The sequence below is a fragment of the Mauremys mutica genome, chromosome 6 (genome assembly GCF_020497125.1).
Source record: "Mauremys mutica isolate MM-2020 ecotype Southern chromosome 6, ASM2049712v1, whole genome shotgun sequence".
In the NCBI taxonomy this organism is placed as follows: domain Eukaryota; kingdom Metazoa; phylum Chordata; order Testudines; family Geoemydidae; genus Mauremys; species Mauremys mutica.
The window spans coordinates 122,327,145-122,345,895 of record NC_059077.1 but is presented as its reverse complement, the minus strand read 5'-3'; the positions used below and the strand labels follow the sequence as shown (position 1 = coordinate 122,345,895).

The window sequence follows — 18,751 nt, the reverse complement described above, 5'->3', positions numbered from 1 at the left end:
ATACTTACCCACTGGTGAAAAGGACTGTTTTTTTGGGAGATGCCCTTTGAAGGCAGCTGTTACTTAATTGGGGTCAATAACTTTGCTATTAAAGCAGATCACACACAGGCCAGGGCAGAGAAGCTTTTCGGTGCTGCTGTTTGGCTGTATCTATTCCATAAATAAACCAAGAATTTGAGTTCGGGGACACATAGGGCCGGATGCTCGGATCCCTATAGCGGCTGTGTTGCTCTGGTTGGAGGGATGGCCTGGTGGTGAGGAGGGTAGACTCCTGATCTGGGTTCAGCCTCTAGGGTTAGGTCTACAGAGCTCCGCACGGCCTAGCCTACCCAAGCTAGCTTGAATCCAGCTCGTGTGGGTAGCAGCAGTAGTGAAGACAGCCCAGTGCTGGCTTCAGTGCAAGTAATACCAGGCTGGCGTGGACCCTGGCTATGCATTTGGCTCACTAGCCTGAGCTGAAGCCCACGATGCGCTGTCTTCACTGCTCTTGCTAGTTGCACTAGCCGGAGTCGAGTTAGCTCAGAGAGGCTAGTACCATGCGTCGCTTTTGCTGCATAGACATACCTAGGGGAGCTTGGGGTTAAGCTTGTTCTGCTAACCTTAGTAAAAAGCATAGGTGCTGTGTCTTCACTGAGGTATTACAGGAATAGCGAACCCGAGTTCGAAACACCTTTTATTTTCAGTGGAGATGGACCCTGAGTGACTTGCCCAAGGTGTTTCACTCTCTCTGTATTTATTCCAGTTCCCAGTCTGTACAGTGGCAGGATAAATTAAAGCGTATGAAGCACTCGATTACTCTTGTGATGGAGGCCATAGAAATACTTAGGTAGAGTTTTAACATATGATTGTAACTTTCTCTTGTTTCCCTTATAACCATAATTAATTATATAATCATAGACTTCATCAAATTATTTCATCACAGAGCCCTGGAAATGGGGTTTATGTTTTGCATGTTCCTTCTGCTGATTATTTGGTTTTGCAACAGTAGAGTAAAAGGGCTATTGTTTAGGGTCATGCATAAACTGCATCTGTTTGCCACAATGGTAATGTATTAAAATGTTGTGGTTAGTGTTTTCTTTTTTTATCTGTCAGGATGAGTCATGTTTTTCCCAATCATCTGCTTTCAAATACAGTAATTAGTTTGTTACCAGAGTATTGTTTGGTTGTGATTAGCTGCAAAATGGTGGCGGTCCAGAAGGGTACTTAAAAGCTTTGTGCAAATTAACAGTAGTGCAATTTAAAGCCTCTTCAGAGTTTTGCTGCTGAATATGGCTTGTAGCTTGTGTGTTCATATTTCTACTTGTGTTTAATATTAAAGAAAGTGGTAACTAGGTCAAGGCATTAATTTGCCTGAAACAGTCATTTTTATTTGCTTTTTCTTTGAGTTATGTAATAATTCAGACTTTTTACAGAAAAACACTATCATTGCTTTTGTTTCTCTAGTTCAGCGAATGGTGCTGGATGACCAGGAGATGATCCTGAGCAGACTTAGGGACATAAGAAAGGTAAAGAAGTACAGAAAGAATCAATCTGATTTGTGCTTTCTGATCAGTTGGGGGTAATTTTTTTCTCAATTTCTGGGTAATTTTAATTTTCATTAAACTGAGTAGCTGCAGCTTCTATATAAGCTCATAAACAGAACAGTCAAGGTTTTGGAGCGTAAGTTTTTGTAATTTGTAATTCTTTCCCAGCACAAAGTTCTGGTAGCGAGTGGCATTGCTTCAGAGCCACATGGATTTTTTTTTTCATGACATTGTGTGCTTTCCCCTGCTATTTAACATGTTGTAGCATGACTAGTTCTGATTTCCTTTTTCTAGACTTCAATACGTCAGATGAATCAAACAAGATTTTACATTGTAGAAAATAATAAATCTGTCGTGCGGGTAAATTTGTTTGTGGGTGGCTTGCCACCTCAGCTCTCTGCTGAAGAATACACTAACATCCTCAAGGATGACTTGGCTATCAAAAGTAAGTCAAATAGTATTATCTTTGGACTACGAGGACTTGATTTCACTGTCTATTCCTATGTAGAGAATAACATGCTATAGTAAAACTGTTCCTTCTCTTCCAATTTTGCTTATGTATGTTTGTGACCTCTTTGTTGGCAGATGTCTTGCAAATATCACTATTTTTTTTCTTACGTTTTATCTGAAATAGTGACATTTTTCCTCTCCCTTTATCTTCAGAGCTCTGCAAATCTGCAGATATCTGCTTTATATCCGCAGGTCATTTTTGTGACTGTGATGCAGATACAAATTTTGTATCTGCGCAGGGCTGTATTTATCTCAACATACTGATGGTTCTGTGTAAAGGTTCTGGGTCGCCTTTATATATACGGTATTTGGTTACACTGACCTTTTAAGTCATTTTTCTAAAAGTATTATTACTTTCTGTTTAAACGACACAGGTGAATTCTAAGTGAGTGCATTCTCTTTAAAAGTAACCAGCTGAAAGTCAGTTTTTTATCAAAGAATATATAAGATTATATTAATCATTTCCCAAGAATACTACCTGGGATTTAACTTCCTTTAAGAAGGTAGATTGAGTAACGTTAACAGATACATTAACGCTACCTGTCATATGGCGTGTGTGCTATATTAGTTCAAATTGTGGCAACACAATTTAATTCAGAAGTGAAAAGGGGGAGTACATTTAACAATTCTGTCTTTATTGCAGCTAATATAGTCTATCTACACTACTGAAAATTCACTTTGTACCTTTCTACAGTAAACAAATTTATCTTTTCATATACCTTTTACTTTTCAAAGTTAAACACCGGCGGAATTTGTCTTCTACTTGTACAAAGTTTAAAAAAAAACAACCAACAACTTTAAGGTGACTTTGGAAGAGGGAAAGTGTTAATTGGGGATGCTGTCTGTTTTTTGCGGTTTTAATAAGTTTTTTATTTGAAATCAGTGCTTTTAATATTTACTGTTCATCTACCCAAAGTCTAAAGTACACTCTCTTTTCATCTTTGCAGCAAATCTGCTTTCTTTGAGTCATGTTTACTCAATGCAAGGTAAGCCTCTAACATTTTAAACTAAGTTCAGTATTGTAAAAACATACCAATTCAGAAATTCAGTCACATGCTAAAAGCTCGAAGATGAAAGAATATATTAGAGATCTTATCATCTAAACAAAAAGTCTTTAAAAATCAGATGTAAAACATCGTAGCATATTTATATAAGCCACAATATATTTTATTAGAACTTTCTTTTTTATAAGGTGGCTTCATTCCTTGTATGAATGTGATGAAGTTTTATCTGTTAAAAGTGAGTTTTGAATGTTAATTTCAAGCAGCTAGAAGAGTCAGTTGTTGCAGGCAATACTATATATCCTCTTCTCATTTTGTTCTTTTAAAAAATAAGGTATTAGAATTTGTTTCTGTTGTTAAACTTAAAAAAATGGAATTTCAAGCTCAGTGTTTCACAGATCAAGCATTTTGGTTTTAATAAATACATTGGAGGGGATGAGGCTAATCTGTTATCTTTGGAAAATTCTTACTTTAGTTTGTTAGATACTCTTCCACTGAACACACACGTTTTCTTTGAGATGTTGCTTTGCTGCTGGTGTTAAAGAATGAGGTTTATTTCATCCTGGGGTGAAGGAAATTGGGGAAGTAAGAAACACCTCCAAAACCCCTAGAACATTTAACATCAGGAGTGGTGCAACCTGACAGCTACGCATCTGTATTCTTAGTATCCTCAACCATGAAATAGAAAAGACTTCCTTTGGCTTTTAGCCATCTGCCACCAAATGATGATTCATAAAAGCTTATTTTCAAATGTATTGTCCAGTCTCAGTTTCAAATGACTTTATTAGTGGGGTGTCAGTGACTTCATTTGGGAGGTTAAGGCCTACAATACTGTGGAATAATCTTCAGAAAATGTTCCTGATACCCTGTTGAGATACTCCTTTGCCCAGTTGCATTCCATTAACTCATACCAAAAAGCCCGTGTTTACTGCCGAGGTACCAGTTATACCCCTGTGAGGCTGGGAAACACTGATGTTTTCCCTCATAAAGACCATTGGAACCCCCTGGGATGTTTTTGAACAACTCCTTTTTGTATTTGCAGCATGGAAAATAATTGTAGATTATGATTCTCCTCTTACCCATAGTTTGTTTTAAATCCAGTTTACATGTAGGTGTTTTACAGAGATCGCTGCTCATGAATTAATCCATGTAATCATTTTTATTGCTGTTTGAAATTGGTTCAGTTCCTTAATATTTTTCTATTTCCGAGACTCTCACTATGGGGTGGGAAGCTCTCGCTGGGAGTCGGACCTTCCTGAACCATGGTATGATGGCTCATAGGAAACAGCCAACATTCCATGGATTTTTTTCTTGTAGGCACGATACTGTTTTGCAAGCTCATAGCTAACCTGTTATCCATCATGCTTCCTTATTTTGTTTGGCATTATTGGTTCCAATATTTCATTCACACTAAATATCTGATTTCTTTTGCCTGAATTTTTTTTCTTACTAGATGGATTTTTTCCCAACCTGCTCAGATATCTACACTCCTTTTATATTATTTCTCTGACCATTCTAATTTTTGTAATACACCGTCAGTTTTGCCCAGAACTACTTAGTGTGGATCTTTCTCAGCAATGTTCCCAGGTGGTTTGGTTTGGTTTTTCCTTTGTTTTCTGTGTTGGTGGATTTTTGAATTAAATACAAATAGGACTTTGCATTCTTGGTAACCAGTTTATTGCAGTGGATGACTTTCTTATATTTTCTTAAGTACCATAAAACAATTTTCTTTCATGGTAATCTTTTTTCCCCTTACCTTAACTTAATATTAAGCTAGTTTATTTCAAACTAAAGAATCACTTAAATACATTTGTTACAGGTGCTGTTGTACTTGAAATGTCTTGTTTTTCTGAAGCTGAAAGAATATATATGCTAGCTAAAGATACAACGGTCAATGACAAACAGCTTACTGCCGCTGTGATTCCTGAAGTTCTGGTAAGATCTTTAGGTTACATCCTGTGTAAGAAAAAGCCAGACTCTCTTCTGAGAGAGTGTGGAGTGAAAATTGTTTGGTATTTGAAGGGACAAAAATAGACGGAAATTAAGCTTTTGTAAACATTAGGATAAAGAAGAGAGAGAGAGCCTGCACTGTATGTCCCTGATATCCATCTGTGTATGAATGGCTGCTTGTTACCGTTGATACTGATTGTGAAGTGCTGGATGGTGATGTGAGAGTCGTTACCAAGCTATAAAGGCGTGAAAAGCAATTTTAATTCTTTTCCCTAAATTCTTTCCACTATCACTGAAATTGAATGGAATCCCTTTACTTTGAATAGCAATTTGCTGTAGCATCTACATTGAAGTTACTTCAATGTTTAAACGTGGTGCCTGGGTAGTTCTGGGATAGACCTGCCTACTCTTGGGGGATCTCCCCTTTGCCGAGTGGCTGAATTCCCTTGTTTGGGAGAGGGGAGGGAGTGCACATGCACGTTTACCAGCTTATACCCTGTATACTGTCAAGTATCAGAGGGGGAGCCGTGTTAGTCTGGATCTGTAAAAGCAGCAAAGAGTCTTGTGGCACCTTATAGACTAACAGACGTATTGGAGCATGAGCTTTCGTGCATCCGACGAAGTGGGCATTCACCCACGAAAGCTCATGCTCCAATACGTCTGTTAGTCTATAAGGTGCCGCAGGACTCTTTGCTGCCTGTATACTGTATTGTTGGGCTGCCTCCCAGGAGGAGTCTTGTCACCCTCCCCCTCCTGAGGGAGGAACAGGAGGGCCAAGGAATCTTAGGGTCAGCCTGGACTCTAGCACACTGCATGGTGATGGGGTCCCAGAGCCCAAGCCCAAATATCAACACCGCAGTTAAACAGCCCATTAGCCGAAGCCCCATGAGCCTGGGTCTGCTGGCATGGGCCAGCCGCGGGGGTCTAATTGCATTGCAGACATACGCTTTGTTTCTTCTTCGAGTGACTTCTACATGTTCTTACTCATGGGATGGCTGACGGTGCACCCTGGCCATGGCTGTAAATGGGCAGAGTTCATTCTGAGTCTGGTTGCAGGTGAAATCACCTTCTTTTTTATATCTAGAACTAATGACGTCGTCAAATATTTCAACTATAATTGCCTACTAAATTAATCTATAGTCATTAGCTGACCTCTCTAGGATTCCAGTAAACAGTACAAAAAGTAGGTTAAGATGAAGCTGCTGTCTTTCTTTAAAGCCATTGAAATATGTCACCTTGCAGAGAGTCTGTTTCTTTGCTCTTCCCGAGGCTGGAAATGCAGAAGGCTAGATGCTTTCCCTGGGAGGAAGGTGCATCATGTGCTGTTTTGTGGCAACTCTGACTGGTACTTAGGATGGCCTCTGGGGAAGTTTTTTTTAAAGGGCCCTGCCTGAAAGAGAAATGGAAGAGAGTTAATGCAATGCTGTGCTTTTTAGCCCAGACAAAGTGAGAGTTCTGTGGTAAAGTTTATGACATAAGTCATTTACTTTGTTACAGTTTAATATCCGTAATTCAGTAAACTTCAGTGAAATACTCTTAATGAAGTGATGTGGTGGATTCTTCATCACTTGAAGACTTTAGAAGAGGATTGGTTGTCTTCCTAAAAGACATACTGTAGCTCAAGCAGAAGTTGTGGGCTAGGTGCAGGAATCATTTGGTGAAATTCCCTGGCCTGCGTTGTGCAGGAGGTCAGAATAGATGATCCTAAAGGTTCTTTCTGGTCTTAAAATCTGTGACTCTATGGAAGTGCTTTATTTGGTACTGATTGACCAATAACTTTTCTGCTCCAAACTGCAAGTCATCTCAGAAAATATCGATTGACTTGAAGAGGACAGCATGTCATCCTCTTTGTGCCGCCAAGTAAATATTCCTAACAATGTTTTCAATTTGTAATAGCTTTCAGATTCTAACAGGCTATTGGGGTGAGGTGGGGGAAAGCAGTTCAGCGAGGTTATTTTAAAACAGCAGAGTGGATGTAGGACCTAGATAAAAAAAAATGTGGCGTGATCATTTTCTGCAAAGCCATCAGAGAGCATACAACTGATATAACATATCCTCTTTCCAGAGATGTTAGTTTCAAGATTCTTTAGAATTACAGAAAAAAAATCAATGTTTGCCAAATTATGCAAAATTAATAGGAAAAAATGTACGTTTCTATGAAGGTAATGCAAACAATGGCTTAAAATAAAAGAATCTTTGTTTAAGGTTGCTTTTGAAATAATGTAGATAATGTGACAGCAGTTATGAAACAGAGCATAAATCACAGATGTCTTTGTGTAAGTCTATAAAGAGTATTGTGTAGTTATTAAAAAGGAACAGTGCTATAACCACCTACAAATCTGAAGTCCTCCACTTATATAGAAGAGAAGTTATTAGAATGAGTCATCTTAGACCATTTTTTCTCAAAAATGTGTGCCTTCAAAAAGCTCTATGAAGGGAAACTTTGGGTAGGCATGAAACTAATGACAATCTGAAAGGGCATTTATTTGAAACATTCTAATTTCTCCCCCCTCTGCACCTCTCCCCCAAATCTTTGGAAGCCCCATCCAATACTCCTTCCATGAGCAATATGCCCCATGAAATTACTGGGTATTTTTCTTGAGAAAAAGCGATTTGCTTGTGTTCTAAATCTGTATTGGTCTCAAAAGAGAGAAAAACAAAGTTGGTCATTTTTTGGTTATAGGCTTTCACAGGTTAAATAGGTAAGTGCCGGGCAGTTTATTTGACTGTACCCTGAAATGTTTACCTGGCTAGGATAGCTGTGTTTCAGGGTTCCTGACATTATATAGAATAGTGCTGAGCCCTTTGAAATCAGGAATATAGATCTCGATACTTATCCTAAGATGCAAGTTATATCTAGAAACCCTGGGCTCATTGGCACTATGAGGCTGCACTTTTGATAGGTAGGAAGATTTACAATAACTTCTTAAATGATAGAAAATGTATTGCTTCTACTCAGTAATCTTTAAAATGAAACTTATTTTAGTAGTTAACATTGAGCGTTTCAGGCCATCTAACGTGGAAAGTAGCTTACGTTGCTCATTGCTTACCTAGAGTAGAACTTCAAGTAAGATTTTGTTCTTTTTTTATAATTGCATGTGATCTTTTAGCCCTGCACGCAGCTGTGGGAAATACTTGTATCAAAATTTTGTACTATACCAAACGATATTGTATTTGTTTTTCCTCTGTCACTGTTGTGGGAGTGGGAAGAATTGACTGACTAAAATGAGAATGAAGCAAAATTTAGTCCCAGAAAAGGAATGTGTGGTTTGAAACTGTCACCTTTTCAATTTTGGCCTAAAAGTCGTGAGCCAGTTTTGTGAAGTTGTAACTTAATAATAAGAAAAAGCTGCAACATCTCTAATCTTGAAGGCTAGTTATCATTTGGCATAAAAGTAAACAGTAAAACTTAGTGTCTGCTCTCAAATTTATTCTTTGCATATTATAAAAACAAAACAATTCATTTACTCCATTTGAGATGCCTTTTAAAAATAAAGCCCTGTCCATACTCATGGCTCTTGTGAGCTCTTCATGAAAGTTTGTCTGAGATATTTTCCCCTCGATTATCTTAATTAAAAATAAAGTTGAAATTACAAAATTCATTAGAGTGGTTCTCATTGCTTCTCACACAGACAGACAGGTCGGATTGGCCTACCTCTGTATGTCGTTTCCTTGCCACCTCACCATATTTGACTATTAGGGATTTTGTAAAATAACATTTATTTCAGAATATTTAAGTAAAATAAAATATTTTGTTCTTTAATTAACATGAGAGCAACAGTACAGCATGTTGCAGAACAACATTTTCTTCTACGGCATACAATGCCCTACTGAGCGCCATTTTATGGCACAAAATATTAGGTTGGAAAATGACTGGACAGTGACGGTTCTAAATTTAAAGCACCTTTACAAGGTAACTTTTCCACATTTCTTTCTATAAATAAAAACATCCAGATACTTACAATAGCCCAGTTCAGCTGCAAAACCCGCATGCTTCCACAGAGTTATCCTAAAGCCCACCTAGAATCATAGGGATAGAAGGGACCGCAAGGGTCATCCAATCCAACCCCCTGCCAAGATGCAGGATTTGTTGTGGCTTGAAACCAGTGGTACCTCACACCGCCTCTTACCCCAGTCCACGCCTGTCCCCCCCACCCCCCGCGCCATGGCTGGGAGCAGGGCCAAGGCTCTGGAAGGGAGGGGGGATGCGGACAAGGGTAAGGGGGCTGAGGCTGGGGTCATAGCTGGGGGCGGGAGCGGTGCCCCAGGTCAGCAGTCCGATCTTGGGCAGGACCAGGGCCACGAGCAGAGTTGGGTGGCACTCCCTCCCCGTTCCTGTGGGAACTGGCCAAGGTCCCAGCTGCACCCCCCGAACATTCCTGCCTGCCCCCGCCCCCAGATTGGGGGCCTCTGGTCTAAACTCTCCAGGACAGGTAGTTGTTAAGTCCCCTCTTGAAAACCTGCAGTGAAGGAACTTCCGGAACCTCCCTAGGCAGTTTGTTCCACTCTCCTACTGTTCTTACAGTTCGGAAGTTTTTCCTGAGATTTCATCTAAATCTGCTGTGCTGTAGTTTGAACCTGTCGCCTCTTGTCCTGCCCTCTGTGGCAAGAGCGAACAATTTTTCACCATCTTTTTTGTGTCAGCCTTTCAGATATTTAGCAATGGAGCGCTTGTATCCCATTACAACTAGTGTTCTCCTCTGAGTGAAGAGTAGAGATGGCAGATAGATGAGAGAATCACTGGTCAGCAGCTGGTCAAACAGATGTTTGATTAGCACTTAATTTTATTCTACATCCTGGGAAAGTTGATCAATTTCTATGTCTGTAGTCAGGGTCTATCGTTAGTCTCTCCAGTAAATACTGAGCCACTGAGAAGACATCAGAAGTACATCTCCAGGCCAGGTTTTTACAGGGCGCTGTAGGGGCAGTACCATCTTCTGTGTGTACAGTGCCTAGGCCCCACCACTGATGGGGCTCTGTAGGTACTACTGAAGTATACATGTTAATAATAAGGATAATAAACAAATATCAAATTCAGTTGCTGTCTCTTTAAATGGAATTATTTTCCCTTGTGCCATGGATACCTGAACCCTGAATTGCTGGACCTGCATGCAAACTAAAACCTTAAACTAGTTGAATATAATTTTGTTGTGGTGACAAATAACTCTTTAAAAACAAATTTGGAGGGCATAAGGAGTCATGGCTCAAGTGTGAGCCTACGCAAGGAAATAATATGCATAGGAGCCAGTTTGGCCTAAAAATATTGTGCTGAGTCATAAATTGCAGTAAGTGTTTAGACAAATGGGTTCGCCAGCAGAATTTGGCCATCCTGGAGAGCAGAGGCAGTAATAATGCCCCTCATAGCCAGATTATTGCATTCTAGCCTCCGCATCCCATTGCAACATTACAAAAATATACACAAACCTCTACGCAGCCTCTTGTCAGGTGTTACTGACCCCTTAAGTATAAAGTTATGTGAAAGTTACAATATGCTAAGATTACTCCTCTTACCCGGACCCAGGATATGGGGATCCAAACTCTGGGAATCCTAAGTACCTTTCACACACAGCTGCTACAGAGAATACACATGTAAATGCCTACTTTGATTGCAGAGCTGAGTTTTCTGGTCTGCATCTCCTGGGTAAAAACTGCTCCCACCAGAACAAATGGATAAAGTTTGCAGCACAGAACACTTAGTATTCATTTGCTGTTAGGCATTCCATTCTGCCACCACCAGACACAGCTATGCCCGATATTCAGCAGAAATGGGATTAGAATGAATAACAGATCTGTCAGAGCACAAAACTACAGCCTACTAATCTTGACAAATAAAACAACCTGTGGTGACTGCCACAGCATGTAAATCACGCTCCTCCAGCTATCGTTGGGGGGGTAAGGAATACATTTCTGACTAAAAACCAGCCAACGAGAAATCCCTCTGCAAATTTCACTTTCAGGCTTCATACCAAAGTCAGGATAAAGAAAAAAAATCCTACACGAGACTGTGAGAGTCACATATTCCATTCTACAATGTAACAAACCATAATTCATATTTTCCCATTTGGCCTTCACTAAGGGATTAAAAAAATTCTCCAGTGCCAGGGTAACCAGTTTGCACAGGTTTCAGAGTAGCAGCCGTGTTAGTCTGTATCCGCAAAAAGGACAGGAGTACTTGTGGCACCTTAAAGACTAACAAATTTATTTTAGCATGAGCTTTCGTGAGCTACAGCTCACTTCTTCGGATGCATAGAATGGAACACACAGACAGGAGATATTTATACATACAGAGAACATGAAAAGGTGGAAGTATGCATAACAACAGGAAAAGTCTAATCAATTGAGATGAGCTATCATCAGCAGGAGGAAAAAAAACTTTTTGAAGTGATAATTAAGATGGCCCATAGAAGGTGTGAGGAGAACTTAACATAGGGAAATAGATTCAATTAGTGTAATGACCCAACCATTCCCAGTCTCTGTTTAGGCCAGAGTTAATTGTATCTAATTTGCATATTAATTCAAGTTCAGCAGTTTCTCTTTGGAGTCTGTTTTTGAAGTTTTTTTGTTGCAAAATTGCCACCTTCAAGTCTGTCACTGAGTGGTTAGAGAGGTTGAAGTGTTCTCCCACTGGTTTTTGAATGTTATGATTCCTGATGTCAGATTTGTGTCCATTTATTCTTTTGCGTAGAGACTGTCTGGTTTGGCCAATGTACATGGCAGAGGGGCATTGCTGGCACATGATGGCATATATCACGTTTGCACAGAACTGTTTAATTCCCATGCAAAGGAGAACAGTCTTCTAACTGAAGCTGCTTTGTCTCTTACCAGTCGGAGTTTGGCATTGTCCTGTTTAACTTTACTGCAGATTGTAGGATTAAGAACAAATTAAGCATTATGCTGAACACACTTAAAGTTTCTTCCCTTACAGGATTCTGCTATTTAAGCATTTCTGTAGAGTTGAACTCCAAATTACTATCTGATAAAGAATTATCTGTGGTAATGAGGAATCCTCTTGAGCAAGGTATGCATGCATCCAGAGGTGGTAGGACAACTGAGGAAAGAATTCGCTCTCTAGCTATCATACTACCACTGATAATTCCTTTTTGTAGTACAGCCCCATACCTGCGACTTCCTGTGTCACAGAATTCTTCACCCCATGATGCACAAATATATGTACTATTATCATTGTCGTCTTCTTATTTAATGTATTGTACTATTGATTTTCCTGTTTATAATAAAGCACTTTGGGTATGAGTAGAAACATTAAAGAAAAGTTTGATAGAGGGTACATGACTGTATCATATTTGCTTAAGCAAGAGGTCCTTTCCAAACTGTAAATGTGTTTTTGATTAAGCATGTAGGTCCTGATCCGAAGTTCTCAGCAATCAGTGGTAAGGCACTTGGTGGTGGACTTTAAATCAGGCTTTCAGTAAATGTTTGAGTGAGCACATTTAAAACCAAATTCTGTGTTGCTCTCTAAAATTAAGGAAAATAATAGAAAATACATGCTTCCTATGCTGTTTTTAAATGTCCACAATATATTTTAAAACCAGATTTCTTGAGAAGAAAATTTAAAAGCAAAAGTTCTCATCCTCATTCAAGATGAGGGACTTGCCTAGTTTGCAGTGTTTAAACGTTTTCAGCTCTAAAGCGGAGAAAGTGTCTGAAATATCCTTTTAACACTTGACAAAGCTTTCCCCTCACATTTGCGTAAGTCAAGCAGTGAAATACATTTTGAAGATTATTTTTTTAATTTTTCTGGGCTTGAGACCAAACATGAGAACGATCAGAGCCCCTCCGCCCATTCCCCCCCAAAAAACAAAAGTCTTGTGGAGAAAGTTTTAAATGACTGAAAATGAAGCTTAGATGATGCATCCTTCCCGAACCCTTAGCTGGAGTATTGATAAGATATGACAAATTCCTGTATATTTATTCATATAATCCTTTGACATCTCTTCCCTTTTCCCCCTCAAAGCATTTCTTAGTCAGCATCATTGTTGTTATATAAAGTTGGAACCTTGCCCGGTCTGCTCAGCTTACATTCAAAGCTAACCAGTTTTCACAATGTACCCAATAGTATTGTCATACATGACTTCTGGGATGAAGAGAAGTAATTCTGCCATTTGCTGCCCCAGATGAGCAGCTGGATAATGCTCCCAGACTCCTAAGTCTTGTATCTGTCTTTAAACTTTGACAGCCTAAATTGTCTTTATTTGCATATTTGTAGCATAAACTCTCAAATTGTTACAGCTCAAGTTGGCTGTTTTCTCTTATTACCCACTAGAACAGTGGTCCCCTACACGGTGCCCGCGGGCGCCATGCATCTTAATGCGCCCGCATCCTGGCACCTGGGAGAGCACCTGCCGAAATGCCACCAAATTTCAGCGGCATTTCGGTGGGGACGCCTCTCAATGACAACGCTTGTCGCCGACAAGTGACGTCATCAAGAGGCGTTGCTCCCGAATTTCGGCGGCAACGCCTCTCGATGACATCACTTGGCGCCCGCCAGCCGAAAAGGTTGGGGACCACTGCACTAGAACCTTAGATGCTGTAGGTAGAAAAGCTCTCTCCCTGCTAGTGCAGGATTTTTACCTGCAGCGGTGTTTCCATTCTACTTTTACAAGTCCCAAGTGAAAGGGGCTATTGCCCGTGGGATCTCTTTGGAGAATAATATGCTAAAGACAAATATTTTACAAACAAACAATGATAAGTGATTTAAGACATCTTAAAAGGCCTGATTTTCAGAGGGCAGGCGCTCCATCCTTTCTGAAAACCAGCACCTGTAAGATATCTCAAGTTAGGAACTCAAAATCGGGACACCCAAAGTCATTGTTCACTTGTGAAAATCTTGGCAAACATCCCTCTGTGTCAGGAAGTATTTCCTCGTATCCCGTTTACGTCTGCCATATGTTGGTTTAATCTCGTTACTCTTGGTTACACTCCCTTGTAGCTATGTGTGGGGAATGATCCCCATATTATGTAGGCACTTCCTAGGAGTAGATACTCTTCAAATATTTGTAGTCTGTTGTCATGATCCCCTTAATCACTGCTTAGCCAAACTACTGATGTTTTAGTTCTTTTCGTCTTTCCTCATAAATCGTTCCTTCCAGCCTCATGCCAAACTGCTGTTCTCTGAATGCTGTCCCGTTGGTGAATGCAAATGACCATGAATAAGGGGCCACCGCCAACGTTTCGGTTTGGGAACTCTCAGTTGAAAATGCCTGATAGAGAAATGAAGAAGCAGCTTTTCTTTGTGTGCCATCTTTGTATCTCTATGGAAGTTATTCTTCTGTAATGCCTGGCTGAATGAAATGAAAAGAAAGGTAGCTTGGTGTTTTCCGATGTTTGTCCAATCATTTGAAAACTGGTTTAAAACCGTTCCAATACCGTATTTCTGACATCTGTTCCTTACCTAATTCTGACTTCCAGTGAAGCCCTACGTGCTGCTTCTGCGCAGTATGTTTACCTTATCCTAGAAACCACCGACTGTGTTCAACGCCCATAATACAGTGAACAATTCTTCTTTCGAGGTGGCTTCTGGGAGGATCCCCACCTCCGCCCCTCTGAGCTTTGGGAGCTCTGGTGAAAGTAGTGCCAGATGAGGTGACATGACAGCGCACTTACAGCAGTGAATACTTGAGATTATGAGAGAGATGTGGCTCCAGCGACTCCAGTCCCTTCCTTTCAGTGGTTACCTGCAGGGGTAGTGACAAAGTCAGAGAGAGGCAGATCAGGGCTCATGTAAAACTTCCCCAATGTTTATTATTAAAGTCTGTTCGCAGTAGTGATTTGATAGCTTGTGCGATGGCACTTGGCTTTTGTGGGGATCAGGATCACTGGACCTTTTTGGTCGTGACTGTTCAGGTTTTCAAGGGTCAGAATCAGAAGGGTAGATTTTAGTGGCATACGTCATGTCCCTCTTGTTTTCCTGGATTGCTATTTGGTGCTGTTACCTGGGGTTTTCAGAACCCCCAACAGGGGCAAGTGCACTATTCGCTCCAGGCACTGTAAGGAATAAATCAGTGGGAACACAGCAATTCCAGCTGGTAAGACTCCTGCAAGTCAGTGTGCTCTCTCTAACACTGAGGTTTATTAGATTTAAGCACACGCAGACATAAGCAATAGGTTTAGAACATCCCAGATATTTTCCTAACATCTGGAATGGTATTGAGTAATTAACAGCAGGTTCGCACTGACCAGTTGCTCACCCACCGGGGAGAAAGGGTGTTGGGAAAAAACATCTCTTAAGATGGCTTCCCAAGTACACTCTATTAGCTGATCTTTTATAACTAACTTCTACAAAACACACAGGTCATGATGGCCCCTCCTGGATCATCACTTTTCTAACTTTCAATAAACTTTTAATATCAGAGGTGTCCAGACTCCAGGTTTCCCAACCACCAAGGTTTTCAGTCTCAGTTATTTACTTGTCTGTCCTCTCCTCCCATTCTGATTAGCAGAAACTTCCAGCTAGATATGACCTTGCGTCTAAAAGCCTGTCTCCAAATTAACCCTTAACTATGTGGTGGTCTATTTCAGTAATTCAGGGTGGCTGAGTGCACATAATATGGTCCCAATTAGCTTGATCACATTCTGGGGTAGACACACCCCTCAATCCCGGGCAACAGTGTGACAGACCTTTACATTTCAAGCCTACGCTGACAGGCGGTGGAGGCTCCATGGGCTTCGTGGCAAGAGAGGCATAAAGCCTAATGTAAGAGTTATATTATCAAGGGGAACCCCCCCCAAACCCCCCAGATTTGTATGGGATAATAAACCTCATGCTTCATGGCATGAGCCAATCTGTCACTGATGGGGTCGATGAAAAAATATTTCCCATTGGTAGATCATTCCCTAGTCCCACCCAGTTCAGGTTTCTTGCACCTTCCTCTGGAGCATCTGGCACTGATCACACGTGGAGACAGGATGCTGCATTAGTTGGATCATGACTGTGACCCAGATCGGCAATTGCTGTTTTCCTAGACTTCATGCTCCAAACAGGGCCTTTTATGACTTTTTTTTTTGTAAGAGTATTTAGCACCCCAGTGGATAGGCTTTGCTGCTTGAATTCAATGGACTCAGATTATTGAAATGTTTCTTTCTAAAGTCAATAGAAACTGAACCTGATATGCATACCTTGGAAATATTGTGTCATGTAATGTCTTCATTTTTACCACATGGCCAAGCTAACTGTACGGCTTCACTTTTCCAAAAAGCAAAATCAAATATGCATTCAAGCCACAGTATTACCTTTTGATTGTGGGTTTTTTTACTAAAGGACTGTGAGTGGATATTCTTGGAATACTGTAATAGTCTAACATCTGCACTTTTGTTCTAACACCTCTTTGCATCTTCCAGCATACCAAGCTACCACAGAACTGCTGTCCACTACTTGTCTTTGTGAATCCCAAAAGTGGAGGTTTGAAAGGCCGAGATCTACTCTACAGTTTTAGAAAACTGCTAAATCCTCATCAGGTCTTTGAACTCACTAATGGAGGTCCACTGCCTGGGTAAATCTTTTATCACAATAGTTCTTTAGTGAATGGAATAGTATCACCAAAATAGTAATTTACTGATACTTGTTCGATCGCTCGCTCTATCACACACACAAAATAGCTAAAATTTCCGTCAACTCATTTTATTTACTCCTGTATTGCATGTGTGAGAATTACACTGCAGGGCCTCTCTTAGAAATTGTGGTCCTTATTTTAAAAACAAATGGAAAACTTTCAAGTTTCACAAAGAGGAGAGGGCAGAATTGTTTCTGATGTGTTTATCAGTGTCTAGCACAGAAGGGTCCAGATCCTGATGGGAGCATGTGCACATCACCACAGTGCAAATAACTACTGGTGGTTAACACAATTGATGGAGAAGGAAGGGGGGAAAAGAGAGAGCTTTGAGCAACACGGCTGCCAAGTCGTAATTTTTGCCACTATTTCCAACCATTCTTAACGTCAGGTAATAGAAAGGTGTAATAAATGTCTCTATTTTTATTCCTGGAATTTGCCTACAGTTGCAGAAATTTAAGAGGAGCTGGTTATTCAGAAATGGTAACGCCATTTCTAAGATGTAAGAAGAAATGTGAATGGAAAAACCAAAGCAATGTGTTACTGGTTTTTTAAAAACACAGTTTAGTTACCAATGAGTAATAGTATTGCCTGCTTATTGTAATGGAAAAATGTGTTTTTTTTAAATCCTACTACGTTATTGTTTATTTTTGTACTACTTAAATTGACTCCAGTGCCTTGAAATAAAACTCTCAAAGGTTAACTTTATTATTTTACCTTCATTCAGTGCAAGTGGGTTCAACAGTCCATAACGAAGAAGCAGTAAAAAATTAGCAGTACAGGTCTTCTAACTTTGCCAGGACCATGGTTTGTTTAGGCTGGTTCCTACAGCGTGACTGTCAGTGTTATGCCCATAGAACCTATTGTTGGCTGCAGTATTTCTCTGTTACTATGGGCAAGACACTTCACCTCGCTGAGCCTCAGTTTTCCACCTGTAAAATGGGAAGAACGATAAACTCCATTGTAAAGTGCCTTGATTGGTAGGGCTGAAAGTGTTGTGCGAATGGGATCCTATTTAGAATCTCAGTTTTTACAAATGCATAGTTGTACAGAAACACCCCCTTCTGGGTTTTTTCAGTCCCATCAGTATATGCTAGTGGACAAGGAAATGCTCACTGTTTAATAACCAAGTACTGCATTCAACGTGAATGACAATGGTGTTGTAAACTTCCATTTAAAACCAGACAGAAATCCCAAGCGATGGACAGAATTACAGATGTGTAAATGAAAACACAAATAGACACATTTTTAAAATGTAGACCTTTTTGTGTCTGTGTCTTGTTAATTCCCTGTGGGAGAGACCTCAACTACCAACTTCGGCTATGGGGAAACATCGTGAGAAATATAACTTCAAGTTTGTTAGGCAGAAAACTCCTCTGATAGTTCTAAGTTTTATTGTCCATTTTATCAGCTTTTCTTAATCAAAACTTAAAGCGAGGGAAGGAAAAAGCAGTAATGACTAAGAACTCTTTTGTGTTGTTTTAAAGAGAATATTATGGGAGGCCTAATTAATTTTCTGCATCACAGTGTAATATTATTTCTTATGCTTTTGTTTTTAAATGAAGATTTCATACATTCTCTCAAGTTCCCTATTTCCGAGTGCTGGTGTGCGGCGGCGACGGCACAGTTGGTTGGGTCCTTGGTGCGCTGGAAGAAATCAGACACAGGCTCGTCTGCTCAGAGCCCTCTGTAGCCATCTTACCCTTAGGAACAGGTGAGAAATAACAGTATGGAACGGGGTTTATTTGAGGAATGTTAATCGGAAGCTATTGAGCATCCTCAAAAATTAGTAGTTTTTCTTTTTGTGTTGCCTGAATGGCATTTTGTTTTAGTTTCTACATTTAGTTTACATTCAGGCAGTCGGCGTGCATCCAGGAGGGAAACAGCGAAGACCATTTCATCATCATTCTTTGACTCTTCCATCCTGCCCTCAAAAGGCTCTAAGGTTGCAGCAATCCTCTGTTCAGAACCCATGAGTGGTGCTTACGGCATTGGCCAAAGCAGTGGTTCTCAGCCCGCAGGCCACTTGCGGCCGAATCAGCACACAGCTATGGCCCATGTGACATCCTCAGGACCATACAGGCAGTGTATATATTGTGTGCATGCAGCCCACATAACACACAGAGAGCTACATATGCTGCCCACAATGGTAAATAGGTTGAGAACCACTCGGCCAAGGGTCACCAGAGAGCACGCAAACGGA

At 40.3% G+C, this 18,751-nt stretch overlaps 1 protein-coding gene across 1 annotated transcript in view; it reads left to right on the top strand.

Moving 5' to 3' along the window:
* DGKQ (diacylglycerol kinase theta) overlaps positions 1–18,751 on the top strand; it is a 139,586-nt gene that overhangs the window by 99,495 nt on the left and 21,340 nt on the right. The window contains exons 12-17 of the mRNA XM_045020267.1: positions 1,444–1,505; positions 1,818–1,968; positions 2,981–3,019; positions 4,854–4,969; positions 16,340–16,491; positions 18,114–18,262. Of these exons, the coding sequence (XP_044876202.1) occupies positions 1,444–1,505; positions 1,818–1,968; positions 2,981–3,019; positions 4,854–4,969; positions 16,340–16,491; positions 18,114–18,262 (669 nt within the window). The remainder of the gene's footprint in view (positions 1–1,443; positions 1,506–1,817; positions 1,969–2,980; positions 3,020–4,853; positions 4,970–16,339; positions 16,492–18,113; positions 18,263–18,751) is intronic.